This window comes from Athene noctua, chromosome 19 (assembly GCF_965140245.1).
Source record: "Athene noctua chromosome 19, bAthNoc1.hap1.1, whole genome shotgun sequence".
Classification (NCBI taxonomy): Eukaryota; Metazoa; Chordata; class Aves; order Strigiformes; family Strigidae; genus Athene; species Athene noctua.
Genome location: NC_134055.1, coordinates 5717770 through 5732196, shown reverse-complemented (window position 1 = coordinate 5732196; position 14427 = coordinate 5717770). Strand labels below are relative to the sequence as shown.

The 14427-nt window shown below is 62.9% G+C and overlaps 1 protein-coding gene across 4 annotated transcripts; it reads right to left on the bottom strand.

Annotated features, from left to right (window-relative positions):
• Positions 1 to 221: 221 nt before the first annotated feature.
• On the bottom strand, positions 222 to 14315 carry BLTP2 (bridge-like lipid transfer protein family member 2). Of its 4 annotated transcripts, none has more exons than XM_074922602.1 (39): positions 14216 to 14315; positions 13197 to 13326; positions 12878 to 12924; positions 12447 to 12609; positions 12249 to 12367; positions 11856 to 11916; positions 11449 to 11647; positions 11166 to 11289; positions 10666 to 10790; positions 10513 to 10580; positions 10271 to 10419; positions 9899 to 10017; positions 9522 to 9685; positions 9125 to 9389; positions 8799 to 9004; positions 7538 to 8633; positions 7099 to 7290; positions 6800 to 7002; positions 6602 to 6720; positions 6309 to 6529; positions 5984 to 6174; positions 5799 to 5898; positions 5527 to 5729; positions 4906 to 5200; positions 4628 to 4785; positions 4276 to 4482; positions 4063 to 4162; positions 3686 to 3868; positions 3294 to 3415; positions 3063 to 3218; positions 2859 to 2980; positions 2599 to 2779; positions 2434 to 2520; positions 2220 to 2330; positions 1996 to 2131; positions 1629 to 1753; positions 1188 to 1289; positions 952 to 1086; positions 222 to 793 (listed from the first exon to the last, which is right to left on the bottom strand). In XM_074922602.1, exons 1-39 carry the CDS (start codon positions 14284 to 14286, stop codon positions 611 to 613), a joined length of 6738 nt encoding a protein of 2245 aa, XP_074778703.1. In that variant the 5' UTR covers positions 14287 to 14315; the 3' UTR covers positions 222 to 610. The 4 variants fall into 4 exon arrangements, with proteins under 4 accessions (XP_074778703.1, XP_074778704.1, XP_074778706.1 ...); XM_074922603.1 differs by having other exon boundaries at positions 9899 to 10014; XM_074922605.1 differs by having other exon boundaries at positions 9899 to 10014; positions 11473 to 11647.
• Between the last annotated feature and the right edge of the window lie 112 nt (positions 14316 to 14427).

Sequence of the window (14427 nt, the reverse complement as noted above, 5' to 3'; positions counted from 1 at the left end):
GAGGGGCTCACGGCAGAGACTGGAGAGGGACGAGCACAAGGGCTGAGCCCGGGGTCGATGCTGGTGCTGCAAGGGAGCCCCAAACCCCCAAACAACCCCCCAGGAGGGGCAGGGGGCCAAGCCAGAGTAGTTGGGGTGCTGCTGACTGCAGAGGGGGGACTGCACTGAGCCTGGCACTGGGGCGTGAATGGGGAAGGCGAGTGACGAGCCACTGGCCCAAGTCTGTTCCAAATTAAAAACTCTTTATTTAAACTCTCTCCCGTTCCCCTTTCTCCCAGCCCGGAGTGATCCCGCTGCTTCACCAGGCCCAGGGGCTGGGCCCAGCACCCGCACAGCAGGGAGGGGGGGGAAGCTCGCAGGAGCCCTTGGCACGGGGGTCTGCACCCGCACGAAGCGGCCCCGGAGCATGCTGCACCCCACATCCCCGTGCTGCTGCACCCCTGCCCCGCAGCAACAGGGCTACCAAGGGCCTGCGTGTGGCTAACCCCCGCCTCGGACATCGCCACGCCGAGCAGCGCGGGGCCTCCCCCACCACCACCACAGGGGTGCCCCTCCAGAGCGGGGAGCACCAGGGCACCCCAACCCCTTCCCGGCCCGCCGGGTGCTGCCATCATTTGCGCCTGCCGAAGATCGACTTCTTGCTGGGGTTCTTCTCACCCACACTCAGCCCGATGAGCAGACGCGCCTTCTCGTCCTCCTCCTGCTGCTGGATGGTCCCGTCTGATTTGTTCTCCAGCTTCCCCCGGGACTCTGCGCCCGCCGCCGGCTTCAGGCGTAGCTTCTCTTTGATCACCTGCCCCAGGATTTAGGGGGTGAGGGCCTGAGCTGCTGAGGCAGCACGGCTGCTTCCCGCTCTGGAGAACGTGTAGTCCGCCGTGGGGTTACCCCCTCCAAACTGGGCAGAACGGCCCCAGCAGCTCCCCCGAGAGCGGGCAGGAGGCCCCCACGTACCTGTGCCACCAAGGCTTTGCGGCTGTCCCTCTTCACCGCCATGGCGAAGTCCAGCCACGTCCACGTGTTGTTGTGGTACTCCAGGCATGGCAGCACCAGGTTCAGGTCACCCCAGTCCACACTGTTCTTCTCGCCCTGGATGACAGGGGTGTCAGGCAGTGTGGGATGATGCTCCCCCCAAGCTGGAGGGACTATGCCCCCTCTCCCCAGCACGCCCCATCCTGCTGGCCCCGCACCTTGTAGCTGACACAGAGCGGCACCTGCGGGATCTTGATGTAGATGAAGGAGTTGTTCATGGCCGCGCGCTCCTTCATCTTGTCGATGTCATCCACAGGATGCTGGGGACAGAGCAGGAGCCATGAGCAGAAGGGAAGGAGAGGGGACACAGCCAGGAACCAGATGGGAAGGGACAGCCGGGCACTGGGCCATGGCATTGCTTCACCAGTGAGAGGTGAGAGCTGCTCTGGCATGGTGTTAGGAAAACGAGATGCTGCAGGGATCACAGCAAGCGTGCAGGTGCTTGGTTGTAAAGGTTGAAAATTCTCATAGTGGGAGGAAGCAGGAGAAAATGGATGGGTGAGGGAGGACATGGCTGCCCAGCCCTGCAGCCGAGAGAAAGCAGACTGGCTCCACAGCAGGGCTCTCCCAGATTCCCCCCTCAAGGCAGCAGCAGGTACCTCGGGTGCTTTTCGGAATGATCTTCTGACCCCCGACGTCCGATTCAGTCCCTGAGCGACTCCCTTCCCTGGGCCCAGCGAGTCATCGGCCACGATCAGCTGCCGTGGCTTCACCACAGGGATCCCTGGGACAAAGAGTGTGGGAGGTGGTGGTTGGTGACTGGCTGGGAATTAGCCTTGACCCAGATCCCTCCCAGCTTCGCTGCTCTCCCTGCTGGTTCCCTGCCCACAGGGGGGACTGTGAGTCCCTGTTTCTCAACGTGTGGCCTGCCAGCAGCTGCCCACAAACATACCCTAGACATGCAGCCAAAGCTGCTCAAGGACATCACTCAGGTGCCAAGGAGGAGGGTGACCATAAGCCTCTCACCTGTTGTCACCAGCTTGGACTTGTCTTCCTCATCCCCTACCTCCTCCTCCTCCACATTGCGGCCAGGGAAGAAGAAACCCATCATTCTGTGGAAGAACTGGTGGGTCAGCTGGATGGTGAGGGGTACCACGTTCACCTGCGAGGAGAGAGGCCACGTCAGAGCCAGATACACCCTGCCCGTGCCCCACGGGGGACTGCGCCACCTCCCAGCCTGGCCCCAGCACCTCAAAGTGCTCCTTGATGGAGATGCCTCCCACCGGCGGCCGGACCTTGCTGAAAATCCTCAGTGCCAGCTGCCGGCCCGACTGGCAGGAGCTCTGGGGACGCAGCACCACCTGCAGGGAAGGGGACAGGTGGCTGTGGTGAGGACAGGCCACCCTGACTGGGCCACTCGTGGGTCCTCAGGGTGCAGATCTGCTCCCCAAGGCTGCTACTTGCCTTGTACACAGCGTTGGGCAGGAGGTTGTTCATGGTGACCCAGCCCAGCTCCAGCAGATGCTCAGCCGTGTCGTCAGACTTGTTGACCTGCACACACAGACCCATCAGCCCCACACATCCCGGGCCCCAGCTCAGGGGCTGCGGTGGCACCGGCCCGGACGGTACCTTGCTGTAGAGGAAGCGTTGGAGCTCCAGCTCGGCTATGCCCAGCTGCCCGTCCTCCTCGGTCAGGCGCCAGCGGGCCTGGGCAAAGTAGAACTCAGTCCGCCGTGCCACGCTCACGTCCTCGGGCTGCTTTCGCAGCTCCATCTTGTTGGCTCGCTGCAGCTGGAAGTCCTTGAAGCACCTGCAGCAGAGAGGGGGGCGCTGGGATGTGGGAGCCCCGGAGTAAGAGGGACACTGGGGAAGCCAGAGACGGTCCCTACCTGATCAGTATGTTCAGCTCCTCGCTCTCCAGCTGCAAGTCAGCTTTCTCCTGGCTCAGCTGCTGCTGCAGCCTGTGGTTGAGGTCGAGCAGACTCTCGTTTTTGCTGTCGTCCTGCAAGGACTGAAGGACAGACAACCCTCAGCACCCTCTGTCCCAGAGCAGGGACCCCAGGGAGCCAGGCTCTGCCTGGATACGGGCTCACCTTCACGTTGGAGTACATCTGCTTCTCCAGCTGCCGGATCTGGGCGACGTGCTGCCTCACAGCCTCTTGCAGGTGTAGGATACTGCTGCGCTGCTCCTCGGGGTTGCTGGAGATTTCCAGCTGGAAGCGCACCCGCTGTTTCTTCTCGCTGTGCTCCTAGACACGGGAATAGGGTGTTAGGATTGCTCTGGGTGCAGTGAATGACACGGTGACCTGAAGCCTCGTGGGTACCTTGCGTTTGGGCTCCACGTGCAACAGCAGGTTGTTGACTATGTCGAGGATCATGGCATACTGTGCGGGGTTGGTGGAGATCTCCAGGTCGTGGTGGATCAGTGTGAACGTATCCACAGCTCCTGGAGGGACACACAAAGGGCCGGGCCTCAGCACAGAGAGGAATGGGATGCACGTGGGGGCCAGCCAGAGATGGAGAGGGATGGGGAATAAACCAAGGTGGTTACACTGGCTCTGGCAGGCACAGTGTGTCCAGTGTCATCAGGTGCACTGCTGGGGACCCGTCCTGTAGGCATCCCTCTGATCTCAGCAGGGCCAAGACAGACCATCTCTGGACCTAGCTGGCACTACCCAGAGCTCTACCCCCAAAGACACTGCCTGGGTGTACTCACCCTCCTGCTTCTTCAGCAGATCCTCCTTCTCCTGGTTGGCAGGAGTCTCGGGGGGCTTTATCTGTGTGGCCAGCTCAGGGTCGATGTCATGGCTGTAGCTGATATAGTACATGCGGCAGCTGCAGCGAGAGATGATCCTCTGCACCTGCTGGGTCTGCTGGGCTTCTGAGGGCTGGTTCCAGTCTGGAGACAGGCAGGGCACCATGGTCAGAGCGCCATGTCCTGGCACGTTGGGGACCCCATGGCGCAGGGCTCGGAGCATCAGCCGGGTCCTGGAGCCGTCCAGGGACAGGCCGGGCACTCTCAGCTTCACCAGCCTCAGGGTCACACGCGAGTGGGACTGAGGGAGGCTCCGCAGCCCGAGCTGCAGGCAGTACCTGTGGTGGTGCTGACCATGCCCCCCACCGCCTGCCCGCTCTCCATCAGCTCCTGCACTGAGTCCAGGCTCCGTTGCCGATGTTCCTCAATATTTTTCACCTGGGGAGGCAAGGAGGCACTGCTGGCTGTCCCTGCTCTCCTTCCCTTGGCACTGACAGCGCTGCTTGCCCCCCTTGCAGCTCACCCATCACAGCCTCCCCCAAGTTGCTCACCTCCAGCCAGAGCTGCCCGTGCTCCCTCTCAGTGGGACTGCTCTCTGTCGTGGCGAAATACTGCATGCCATCCAGCAAGCAGGTCCAGGATGTTTTCTGCTTCAGCGTGTCCCCGTACCAGGCGGGGTGGTGCTGGCACTGCAGTAGCTGGGCCTTCGCAGCGGACACAATCACACAGCCCTCCGTCTCGGCGCCGCGCAGCACCATCTGCCAGGGGAGGGACCCCGCGGGGGTCAGGGGAGCGACCCCGCGGGGGTCAGGGGAGCCCTTCTGGGGCCGCATGGCCCCTCTCACAGCAAGGCCACAGGGAGTGGAGAGTGTGGGGACAGGCAGGTGGGCCGAGGGCAGGTACCTGGCAGTTGACCAGCTCGATGAGGCAGTTGCGGTTGTAGATGTCGTCGGTTTGGCAGGCGGCGATGCCGCAGAGCTGCTCACTAGCCCCCGATTCCTCCTCCGTGAAGACCACAAACTTGTCCGTCTCCTCAATGAGCTTCTGCAGCATGTAGGCCCCTGGGGAAGGAGAACGGGTCAGTGCAAGGCTGCGGGGGGCTGGCTGGGGGTGACAGGGTGAAGGCAGGCGTGGCTTTGGGCTAGCATGCACATTGCTGGCTGTGGGTTTCACCCACTCACCCCCCGAGGAGGCTCTCTCAGGACGGCCGCTGGTGATGGGAACGGTCACTCTGGCAGGGACAGAGTGAGCAGAGAGCGGGCCCCGCTTCAGCTTCTTGGCTTGCAGCTGCGTGTCGATTTTTAGCCCCTTCAGGGCCTCGGTGGACAGGTTGCGCTTGAGCACAGCCGCTTTCTTGTAGCCGTCGTAGAGGCCGAAGGCGATGTCCCGGTTGGTGGTGGTCCAGGATGCCCGCAGATCCACCAAGTGCAGCTGGTGCGTGTGGAAACCATCATCCCCATCCCGGAGGGCCAGCTCCTGGGCACAGAGGGTCAGAGCCTCAGCACAACAAAGCCACTGCCCACAGGCCTCGCACACACGGGCAGGGAGCCCTGCCAGTCCCTGCAGGCAGAGCAGGGGGACCAGAGCCTGGGGCACCACCCCAGAGCGCTCAGCAGGGAACCACACCACGGATGCTGTGGCTGGAACAAGGCATCCCTTCGGCCAGGCGCTTGGGAGATCAGAGGCTCGGCAGGTCTGTCCCCTATCCAGCCAAATCCCTCCCCCATTGCACCCAAAGACCGAGGTCCCCTTGTCTCAGGGGGATGCCATCAGGCTGCCATGCCCTGTGTTTGCGGCGGTACCTCCTCAGCCGTGCGGTTGCTGTGCCGCTGGTAGGTGAGGGAGGACAGGCTCAGCAGATGGGTTTTCTTCACCAGGGTGTCGAGCCGGTGGTCAGCATTCTCGTCACAAGTGGAGGCCATGAGGTGCACGGTGACCTGGCTCAGGTCACTCACCATCTGTGTGATGCTCCATTCCGAAATCAGGCGTCGCATCACCGTGCCAGCTGGGGGACAAGGAGAGGGGTCAGCCGGGGCCCTGCCCTGCCTGGAGGCACTGCTGGCAGGGCCCCCACCTTGCGGGATGAGCCGCTGGGTGCCACGAGTGAAGATGTGCCCCTGGCAGCACTCCACCTGGATCCCACGCTGCTGGGCAAAGGAGGCCCAGTAATGCACCTGCAAGGGAGCAGAGAGCAGGGGCTGAGCACCCAGCACAGGCAGAGCAGGGAGGTACCACCAGATCCCCACCCCCAGGACTTGCCTGCAGCCGGGGGAAGAGCGCGGTGTAAGACAACTGCTTGTAATGCTGCCCCAGCTTTTTCTTACTGGGTTTCATGTTGTTGAAGAGCTTCCCGCGGCAGATGGGGCGCGTCACGCTGGTCCAAGTGGCCCAAAAGTTCTGCATCCAGCGGAGGGTGCTGCTGTAGAGCAGGATCCGGGGCTGGGAGTGCTCTGGGAATACACCCGCTGTCAGCCAACGCTGCGGGGCAGGGACACGGCAGCACCCAACCCAGGACCGATAAGGATGGCTAAAACCAGCATGCGCTGCCTCGTCCCCAAGAGATCCCCGGGGTGCTGTCACCCACCCTCACTGGACCGTGTCAGGTCCATCCGGATGGAGAGGTTGAGGTTCTCGGAGCGGAAGGCGTGGTAGGAGTCGTACTGCTGCCCCACCGGCACCTCGGGCAGGAACTCGGGGGAGCGCAGCACCACGCCGTGGTGGTCATGGGGGTTCCCGTGGCACAGCCACTGCAGGTCCAGCGTCATACACAGGTCGGGCAGGTGCAGGAAGCAGCAGTCGTCGTACCTAAATGGGGAAAGACACATCAGTTAGCCCCCAGCACTGGTGGCAGCCCCCGTGCTCTGGGCCCACGCTCACTTGGAGGCTGTCCGGACGTTGATGTCCAGGTTGCCCTTGAAGACGAACTGCCCGGGCTTCCAGTGGAAGGAGAGGTGGCTCCACTCCCAGTGCATGTTCTCTGTGGTGTTGTAGGGATCCTGCAAGGACAAACATGGGGAGAGGCAGGTGTGAGGCAACCCCACACCACGCTCTGCTCCCTACCCCGGCAGCACCCACCTCGGTGGCCAGCTGGTGCAGGTTGGCCTGTTCAATGTCCATGTGCCAGTCCCCGTGGAAGAGAAGGCGGCTCTTGTCCCACCAGGGCAACGGGGCGCTGGGGTCCTCTGAGGGCTTGGTGAGGAGATCCACACACTGGCCGATCAGGGTCCAGGCTGGGTCCCAGCAGGGCCCCCACACGATGGTGTACTGGGAGATCTCAGCTGGGGACATACAGAGGTTGGCTCAGCCCTTTGCATGTCCCACACAGCCCTGTCCCCACCCCGGTACAGAGTCCCCCTTGTCCCTCCAGCTCTTACAGTGGAAGTCGTGGTAGAACTTCAGGGGTGGCATGTTCCTCTCCACTGTTGCATCCCCCCAGGGCAGCCCCAGCTTCAGGACCTGGCGGCGCCGGGAGCAGGCCTGGCCGCACTGCTCGGCTCCGATCAGCCGGCCCGAGAGCTGCCAGTTCCGGATCTCAAAGAGGTAGCGAGGGTAGTCACGGATCCGCACTGCAGGGCACAGGAAGGGCTGAGAGATGGGGCAGCCGAGGGACACTGCCCCTCTCCCCATCTAGGACATGGCAGGAGCTGCTGTCCTGTCACATCTCTGCTCCCTTCCCACTCCCCTGAACCTCCAAAAATCATTGCCCCTGCTTGGTTACACATCTCATGGTGCCAGCAGGTCCCTGTCCTGGGAGCCCAGGCCAGACAGCCACTGTGCTGTCCTCCATGGGCACCCTCACACGAAGCAACTCACCAAAGAAGCTGCCAACTCTGCCCTTCATCATGCGGCACCACTGGGTGACCATCTCCAGACCCTCGGGGGGGAACGGGCTGACACTGTCCACGTCCCTCATCTGCTCCAACACACGCTCCGTGCCATGGAAGGACTCATCAGCCATGGCCACCAGCTCCAAGTGTGCCAGGGTCCAGGTGAGGAGGGCTCTCCTCATGGGCGTGTTGGCATAGAGGCGCCGCGAGCGCTGGATGTAGATCTCGATGTTTTTCTTCTCCAGAGAGGCATAGAGCTCCTCGATCTTGCGGGCAGGCAGCAGCTCGCCGTGCTGCTTGCGCAGCGCGGCCACCTTGGCATCCAGCAGCTGCAAACGCTTGGCGCTCTCCTTGCTCTCATCCTTCATCAGCTCATAGTTGTCTCGTAACTTGACCTCGAAGACGTCATCCAGGAATACCCAGGAGAAGTGCGTCACTTTGAGGAGGAGGTCGGGGGGCAGCGCCGTGCTGGCAGGGCGCCCGCGCCGATGCAGTCCTTTCAGCCACTTCTGCACGCCCACGGCAGCGTCCAGCGTGCGGGAGAAGTCGTACTGGTAGGGGAACTCGATGGTCACGCTGGCAAAGGAGAATGCCCAGCCGCGGTTGCGGAGGGTGCGCAGGGTGGGGAAGGCGCAGCGGTGCAAGATGACCTCCTCCAGCTCTGGCAGCAGCTTCACCTCCACCTCCTTGAAGCTGAAGATGCTGTGTCCGTCAAAGCCGGCGGCCAGCTCGGGGCAGTAGCCATGCAGGGCACCCCCATGCCAGCTCACAGAGGTCCGTTCGGCAGCCAGGCTGATGTAGTTGGCCTCAGAGACAAAGGCTGTGAGTTTGGCAGAGCTCAGCTCCAGTGACAGGGACAGGAGTCTTTTGGGGGGGGGCCCATCTGGCTGAAGGGGCCCCGGTGTCTCAGTAGGGGTGGCCGGGTGGGACGCTGGGCTCTCTGGGGGAAGGGAGGGAGGCGTCCTGTGGCAGAGGGCGCTCCGCAAGGCTTCGTGGCACTGCAGGGTGGCCAGGGTGTGATGGTACAAGTGCATGTGGTCGGTCGGGCTCCACAGCACCGCCAGCCCCTCACCACACTGCACCTACACCGGAGAGAGCAAACGGGCACCAGATCACTGCCAGGTCCTGCTCATCACACCCCTCTTCTCCTCTCCGGCACCTTTCGGTGCCAGCTGTTCTTCCCCATGCCTCATCCATCCCAGTCCCACCAGTACAGGAAAAAGCAGAGACCCAAGGCCCACACCAACCTCCAGGGAGCGGATGCTGCTGTGATAGGTGACAGAGAGCATGGAGAGGTTGGCCACTGGGTTGGGGATGGCAGGAGCTTTGCAGCACGGCTGCATCTTCTCCGTGATGCTCTTCACCAAGGCCAGAACCATGCCCTGGACACTGACCGTGCAGCTCTCAGCACTCCCCAGGACAGTCAGTGTGTCCAGCCGCAGCTCCAGGGCGCCTAGAGAGGTGGTGTGTCAGTGCTGGAGGCACGGGAGAGGCACACCACGACGTGCCAGGTTCCTCTGACTGCGGGGCTGTTCCAGGACAACCACCCGGGATCAGCCTGGATGCTACTTACCCACCAGGGCTGAGAGCGTGAAAAGGTTCACGTCCTCCACCTTCAGATCCACCTTCCAGAGCAGCCCCCAGGGCTCAGTTGAGGCGGAGGGCAGCTGCTTGGCAAGCTCAGCTCTGCTGGGCCACAAGCAGAACAGGGGCAGGACCCTAGCCAGGCACTCGGTGCATGTGTCCGACGACTCCACTTGCAACCCCCGGATGGTGCAGTCCAGGAAGAGTGTGTCTGACTGGGTGCTGGACATGCCCAGGGGCTGGTTGTAGCTGCCCTGCAGGACAAACAGGACCATCCCACTCAGGTGCAGGATGTCCCTAAGTCACCATCTGTCCCCACACCACCCCCGCGGAGTTGCAAACAGGCATCCCCCTCTCCAAGAGCCACCCCTTGGCTCACCCCTCACCTGCAAGTTGAAGGAGTCGAGGATGAGGGCTTCTCCCCAGACGTGCATGTTGGGGGGATGTGGGGCACGCTGGATGTGCGAGTCGTTGCCCACACGCCAGCAGAGGTGGTCCACAGCTAGCACCACTCGCTGGTGCACACTCTGCGGCCGCAGGTGCTGGTAGTCTGCAGGCAGAGGAGGGGTGCTGCTGCCTGCTCAGCTGCCCTCAAAGGGGTAACCCAGACACAACCAGGCAGGGGTCCACAGCCCCTGCCCAGATACAGACATGGGCAAGCACAGAGGCCTCACGGCCCTCCCCATTCCTGTCCTGGTGCCTCTCTGGCAGAGACACCGACCTCCAGGAAGAGCCCAGGAGCCACCCTGCTGCCAGCCCGTACCTGCAGAGATGGAGTTGAAGCCCAAGGCAAAGGGTGGTGTGTCCCCCAGCTGCACTGACACATTGATGTTGGACAGCGAGGCACACAGGATGATGGGTGCTATGATTTGGGGATAGCTCCTGCACAGGACAAGCAGGGATGGGCTGTTACTGGGGTGCTGCATGCCATGGAGCCTGGCAGGGAGCAGGCCCAGAGGGATGCCCTCTCTGCAGGGGCCCCCCTGACCGTCCACCACCCTCTGTAACAGCCTCCCCGTCCCACAGGCCGTGGACAAGGCAGAGAAGGTGCTGGGTGTCCAGGCACCCTGCCAGAGCATGGCAGGCAAGAGGAAACAAGCTGCAATACCAGCAGCTGCACCAAGGCCAAGTTTACCTTCCCTTGTGCCCTTGGCTGGGGACAGGCACCGCCCGGCACCTGTATTCCTGTGCCAACAGGCCCAGCCAGTGTGAAAACTCTTGGTGGCGGTAGTGGATGATGCAGGTGTTGAGCAGCACAGCAGCCGAGAGGTCAATGGCTGTGACCTAGAGCAGGGAGAGGGCCAGGTGGCAAAAAACTCATGCCAGGAGCCAACCAGCGACCGCCAGGGGACCAGAGCGTGCCCAGCGCTCACTCACCTGCACGCTGGTCTTCAGGGAGTTGAGGCACACGATGCGCTGGCGGCTCTGGGACAGGAGAAGGCCATCTGGGGAGAGAAAGCATAAGTGAGGGGAGGTGGAGGGCAGCGACGATGGCAGCCCTGTCCCACAGGCACCCTCCTGGCTACTTGCCCTCCAGCTGGAGGTCTACACTCATTTGGTCCAGGTCTGAGGTGGGTGTGAAGTTGCGCAGCGGGATCTGCTCCTCTTCTCGCTGATAGAGAAACTGCAGCAGCTTCAGGCTCCAGGTGAGGTGCCTGTAAAAAGCAGGGAGTCACTGCCAGAAGGGAACTGCACAGTCATGTCTTCCATCTCCGTTTCTCATCCCCAGCTGACCAGCACAGACAAAGACAGCAGCCAGCGCCCAGCTGCAGCCCAGCTCAGTGCTCTCATCCCACCAGCACAGGATCCCATCAGGCTCTCTCACTGGAGAACCAGTTCACGTGACTTCCCCCTTCCCCCGGAGCCCAGCACCAGGCCAAGCTCAGTCCTTCCCACTGGGGTGGGCTCTAGGGCTCGCTCTAGGCGGTCTGGCAGAGCAGGCGATGAGCAGGGAATATCACAGTTGTCCCCAGGTCCATGTCCCCAGCACTAATCGGGGCTAGGACAGCCTCCTCCACCTGCCTCCTTACCTCTTCTGGCTGTTCATAGACAGCACTGTGCTAGTGTTCTCCAGCTTCACCTCCACCCTCCTGGGGATAAGCTGCAGCGTGTCCCTGCTCAGCAGAGAAGGGGACTTCAGGGGCTCCCCCAGGCCTGGAGAGGGACACACAGAGTCACGGAAAGGCTCTTGCCCAAAACCCCCATGCCCTGCAGTGGGAGGGAGCGATGGCACAGCCAAATCCCTCTGGCTTCCAGTGCAAGTATGGGGACTGCCAGTCCCTGCCCTGCCCAGAGCTTGTCCCTGTCCCCGACCTGCAGCAGGCTGTTCTCCCGCACTGCTGTGCTGAGCCCCGGCAGTGACACGGTGCAGCAGCGGGCTGCAGAAAAGCCCTTCATGGAGCTCTGCCTGCAGGGTCTGGACACGCAGCTTGACGCCCACCAGCCGCCGCTTGCTGCTGATCTCCAGTGAGAGGGAGAGCGCCAGAGCCAGCTCCGCCAGGCACGTGTCATCCTGGATGGGGACACGGGCAAGGGGTGCACAGGGAGTCACCCAACTCCCTGCCGGTGGATGCTGCAAGTGAAACACTGGGCACAGCACGGAGCCCAGAGCCTTGCAGCATCGCCCAGCCCTGCGGACACACTGGAACAGGTCCTCAGGGTGTCCCAGAGAGCCGGTGCCCAGGCTCGAAGTGCTGAATTTCTCCCTTCCCCAGACTCACCAGCTGACTGCTCCGGAGGACTTTGCTGTTCACCTTTGTCAGGCTCACCTCGCAGGTCAGGCTGGGGAGAGCAGAGAACAGAAGGAGGATGCAGGGCCTGCTGCCTCTGAACCAAGCCCCTGCCCTCTCTTTTCTTATGGGACACAGAGACCCCAAGTCCCTGCTCCAAGTCCTCCCAAAAGCAGAGCACAACCTAACTCTGTGCACAGCGCAGCTACTCATAATTTGGAGAACGGACAACTCAAGCTTCCCATGGAACAAAAAGGGACCAGGCCAGTCTCAGAGGAGGTTAATGTGTCCCATGACAGGTGACATGGGATGCTGCATGGGTCACAGGGAGGCACCTCTGACCCTGCGACCCAGGGCCAGGCTGGAAGCAGAGTGGGGCATTACCTCTTGCCATCGCCATTCAGCAGGAGACGTGTCTTGCTGGCTTGGATGTGCCAGAGAGACTCTGAGGTGGCCACGTGCAGAACCATGATGTTGATGGAGTCCACATGGATGGAAAAGAGCTGGGGGGACAGTGCTACTGTGAGCGATGTCCAACAGCAGCACAGCCCACAACAGCCTCTCACTGAGCCAGTGACTCACCTGGCTAAGGACCCTCAGCAGGGAGGGTTTAAGAGTCACGTCTGCTCTGCTTTCGTTTCCATCTGCTTCTCTGGGAGACTCTGGAATGGATGGCTGGAACCCAGGGCCCTTCTGGAGATCCATGCGGATTCGCACCTCGCCAAAACATAGCTCGAAGTAGCGACTGGGGAAGAACAGCACAGGGAAGAGCTCTCATATGGCCCGCACCCAGTCCCATCGCCAGGGATGGCCCCTGCCCCTGGGGACTGTCACAAGGGCATCCACAAGATACTGCTACCCCAGAGAAAAGTGATACCCTCCCACACAGAGCAGACCATGGGGAAACAGGGACTGCAAAAGGCATAAAGGCAACAGAAATGCAGTCAGAAGGGCCAGGGATGAGCCAGACCCCACCAAGAGGGTGGGGAGGGAGCTGGAGCATGGGTACGTACGGCAGCTCCCGGCTCAGTTTACTGGAGATCCAGACGTGGTCAATCTCCTGCAAGGACACACAGGTAGGTTAGAGAAGAAACAACCTGGCTCTGCCTTGTGATGCTCATCCCAACGTTCCTGCTCTGCTTCCAATGCCTGGCATCATGCAGGCAGCAGCCAAAAACACCCAAATTTGGCTGTGGGAGGAAGGGCCTGGCACCAGCTGTGGGGGTGCACAACAGGAGCCTGGCTGCAGGGATTTGCTGCCAGCCTGGAAGTGACCGCAGCCGTCTTGCCTGCCATCGTCTGTTGGTGACCACCCCTCGCCCAGGTACCCACCACAGTCTGCTGCTCCCGCTGGAACTTGAGGCTGATGTTCTGGGCCCAGAAGAAGCCAAAGGAGCCGATCTTCAGCTCCGCGTGAAGCTTCTGCCGGCACCAGGTGACAGCCAGGCGACACGCCAGCCACCTGCGGGGACAGGGGGAAGGCCAGGGTCAGCCTCCTCGCTGGAGCTGGGGACCCTCTTTGTGCTTTGAGCACCCCCTCCAGCCCTCACAGCGGGATAAGAGCTCCCAGGGCCTGGTCCTGCTGCCACAGGTGCCCCAAGCTGGGGCAGAGACCCTGCAGGGACACCCCCCACCCCAGCCCTGAGGATCCTCTTTGACCCCCACACCCCCCTGACATCCCATGCCCTCCCCTGTGGGCTCCCCTGGACTCTTGTAAGCCCCCAAGCTCCTGACATCCTCCCACCCAGCCCTGTGGGTCCTCCCAAGCCCCCCCAGCCCCCCCGCCCATGCCCTGCACACCACCCCTTTATTCCTAGGACGCCCCCAAACCCCTATAGGCTCCCCCCCACCCCCCAATACATCTCCCCCAGGCCTCTGAGCCACCCCAAACTCCTGACACCCCCCCAAACCCTCTCTGTCCACCTTAACACCTGCTGCACCCTCCTCCAGACCCCTGACACCTCACCCTCAACCCCGTGGGTCCCCCCACACCCCTGGCAGCCCCCATGCAGCCTCGTGGGCCCCCTCCCTCCCCGACACTACCTCAGCCAGCCCGGCCACCTCCCCCAAACCCCCGCGGCCCCCCAAAACCCCCTGCCACCCCCACTGCCACCCCCGTGGGCCCGCTCTTGACCCTTGCGATCTCCCCCCACTCCAGCAGAGCCTCCCGCCCCCCCCAGCCCTGTCATCCCTCCCAAACGCCTGCGGGCGCCCCTAAAACCCCCGTCCCCCCACTGCAAGCCCCGTGGCCCCCCCCACGACCCCTGCGGGCCCCCCCCGGCTCTGTCACCTTCCCCGAACCCCCGTGGGCCCCCCTCCCACGCCCCCAAACCCGCCCCTCAGGCCCTGACCGCGCCAGCAGCCCGGCGAGCAGCGCGACGACGACGAGGCCGAGCAGCACGGCGGGCAGCGGCGGCGGCATGGCGGCCCCCCCCGACCCCGGTACGTGTGTCCCCCCCCTCCCACCCCGGCCCCGCCGCCACCGCCGCCACCGCGGGGCCGACCGCCCGCGCACCCGGAGTGGCCGCTGGGAGGGGCGGGGCGGGGCCGGCGGCGCGGCGGG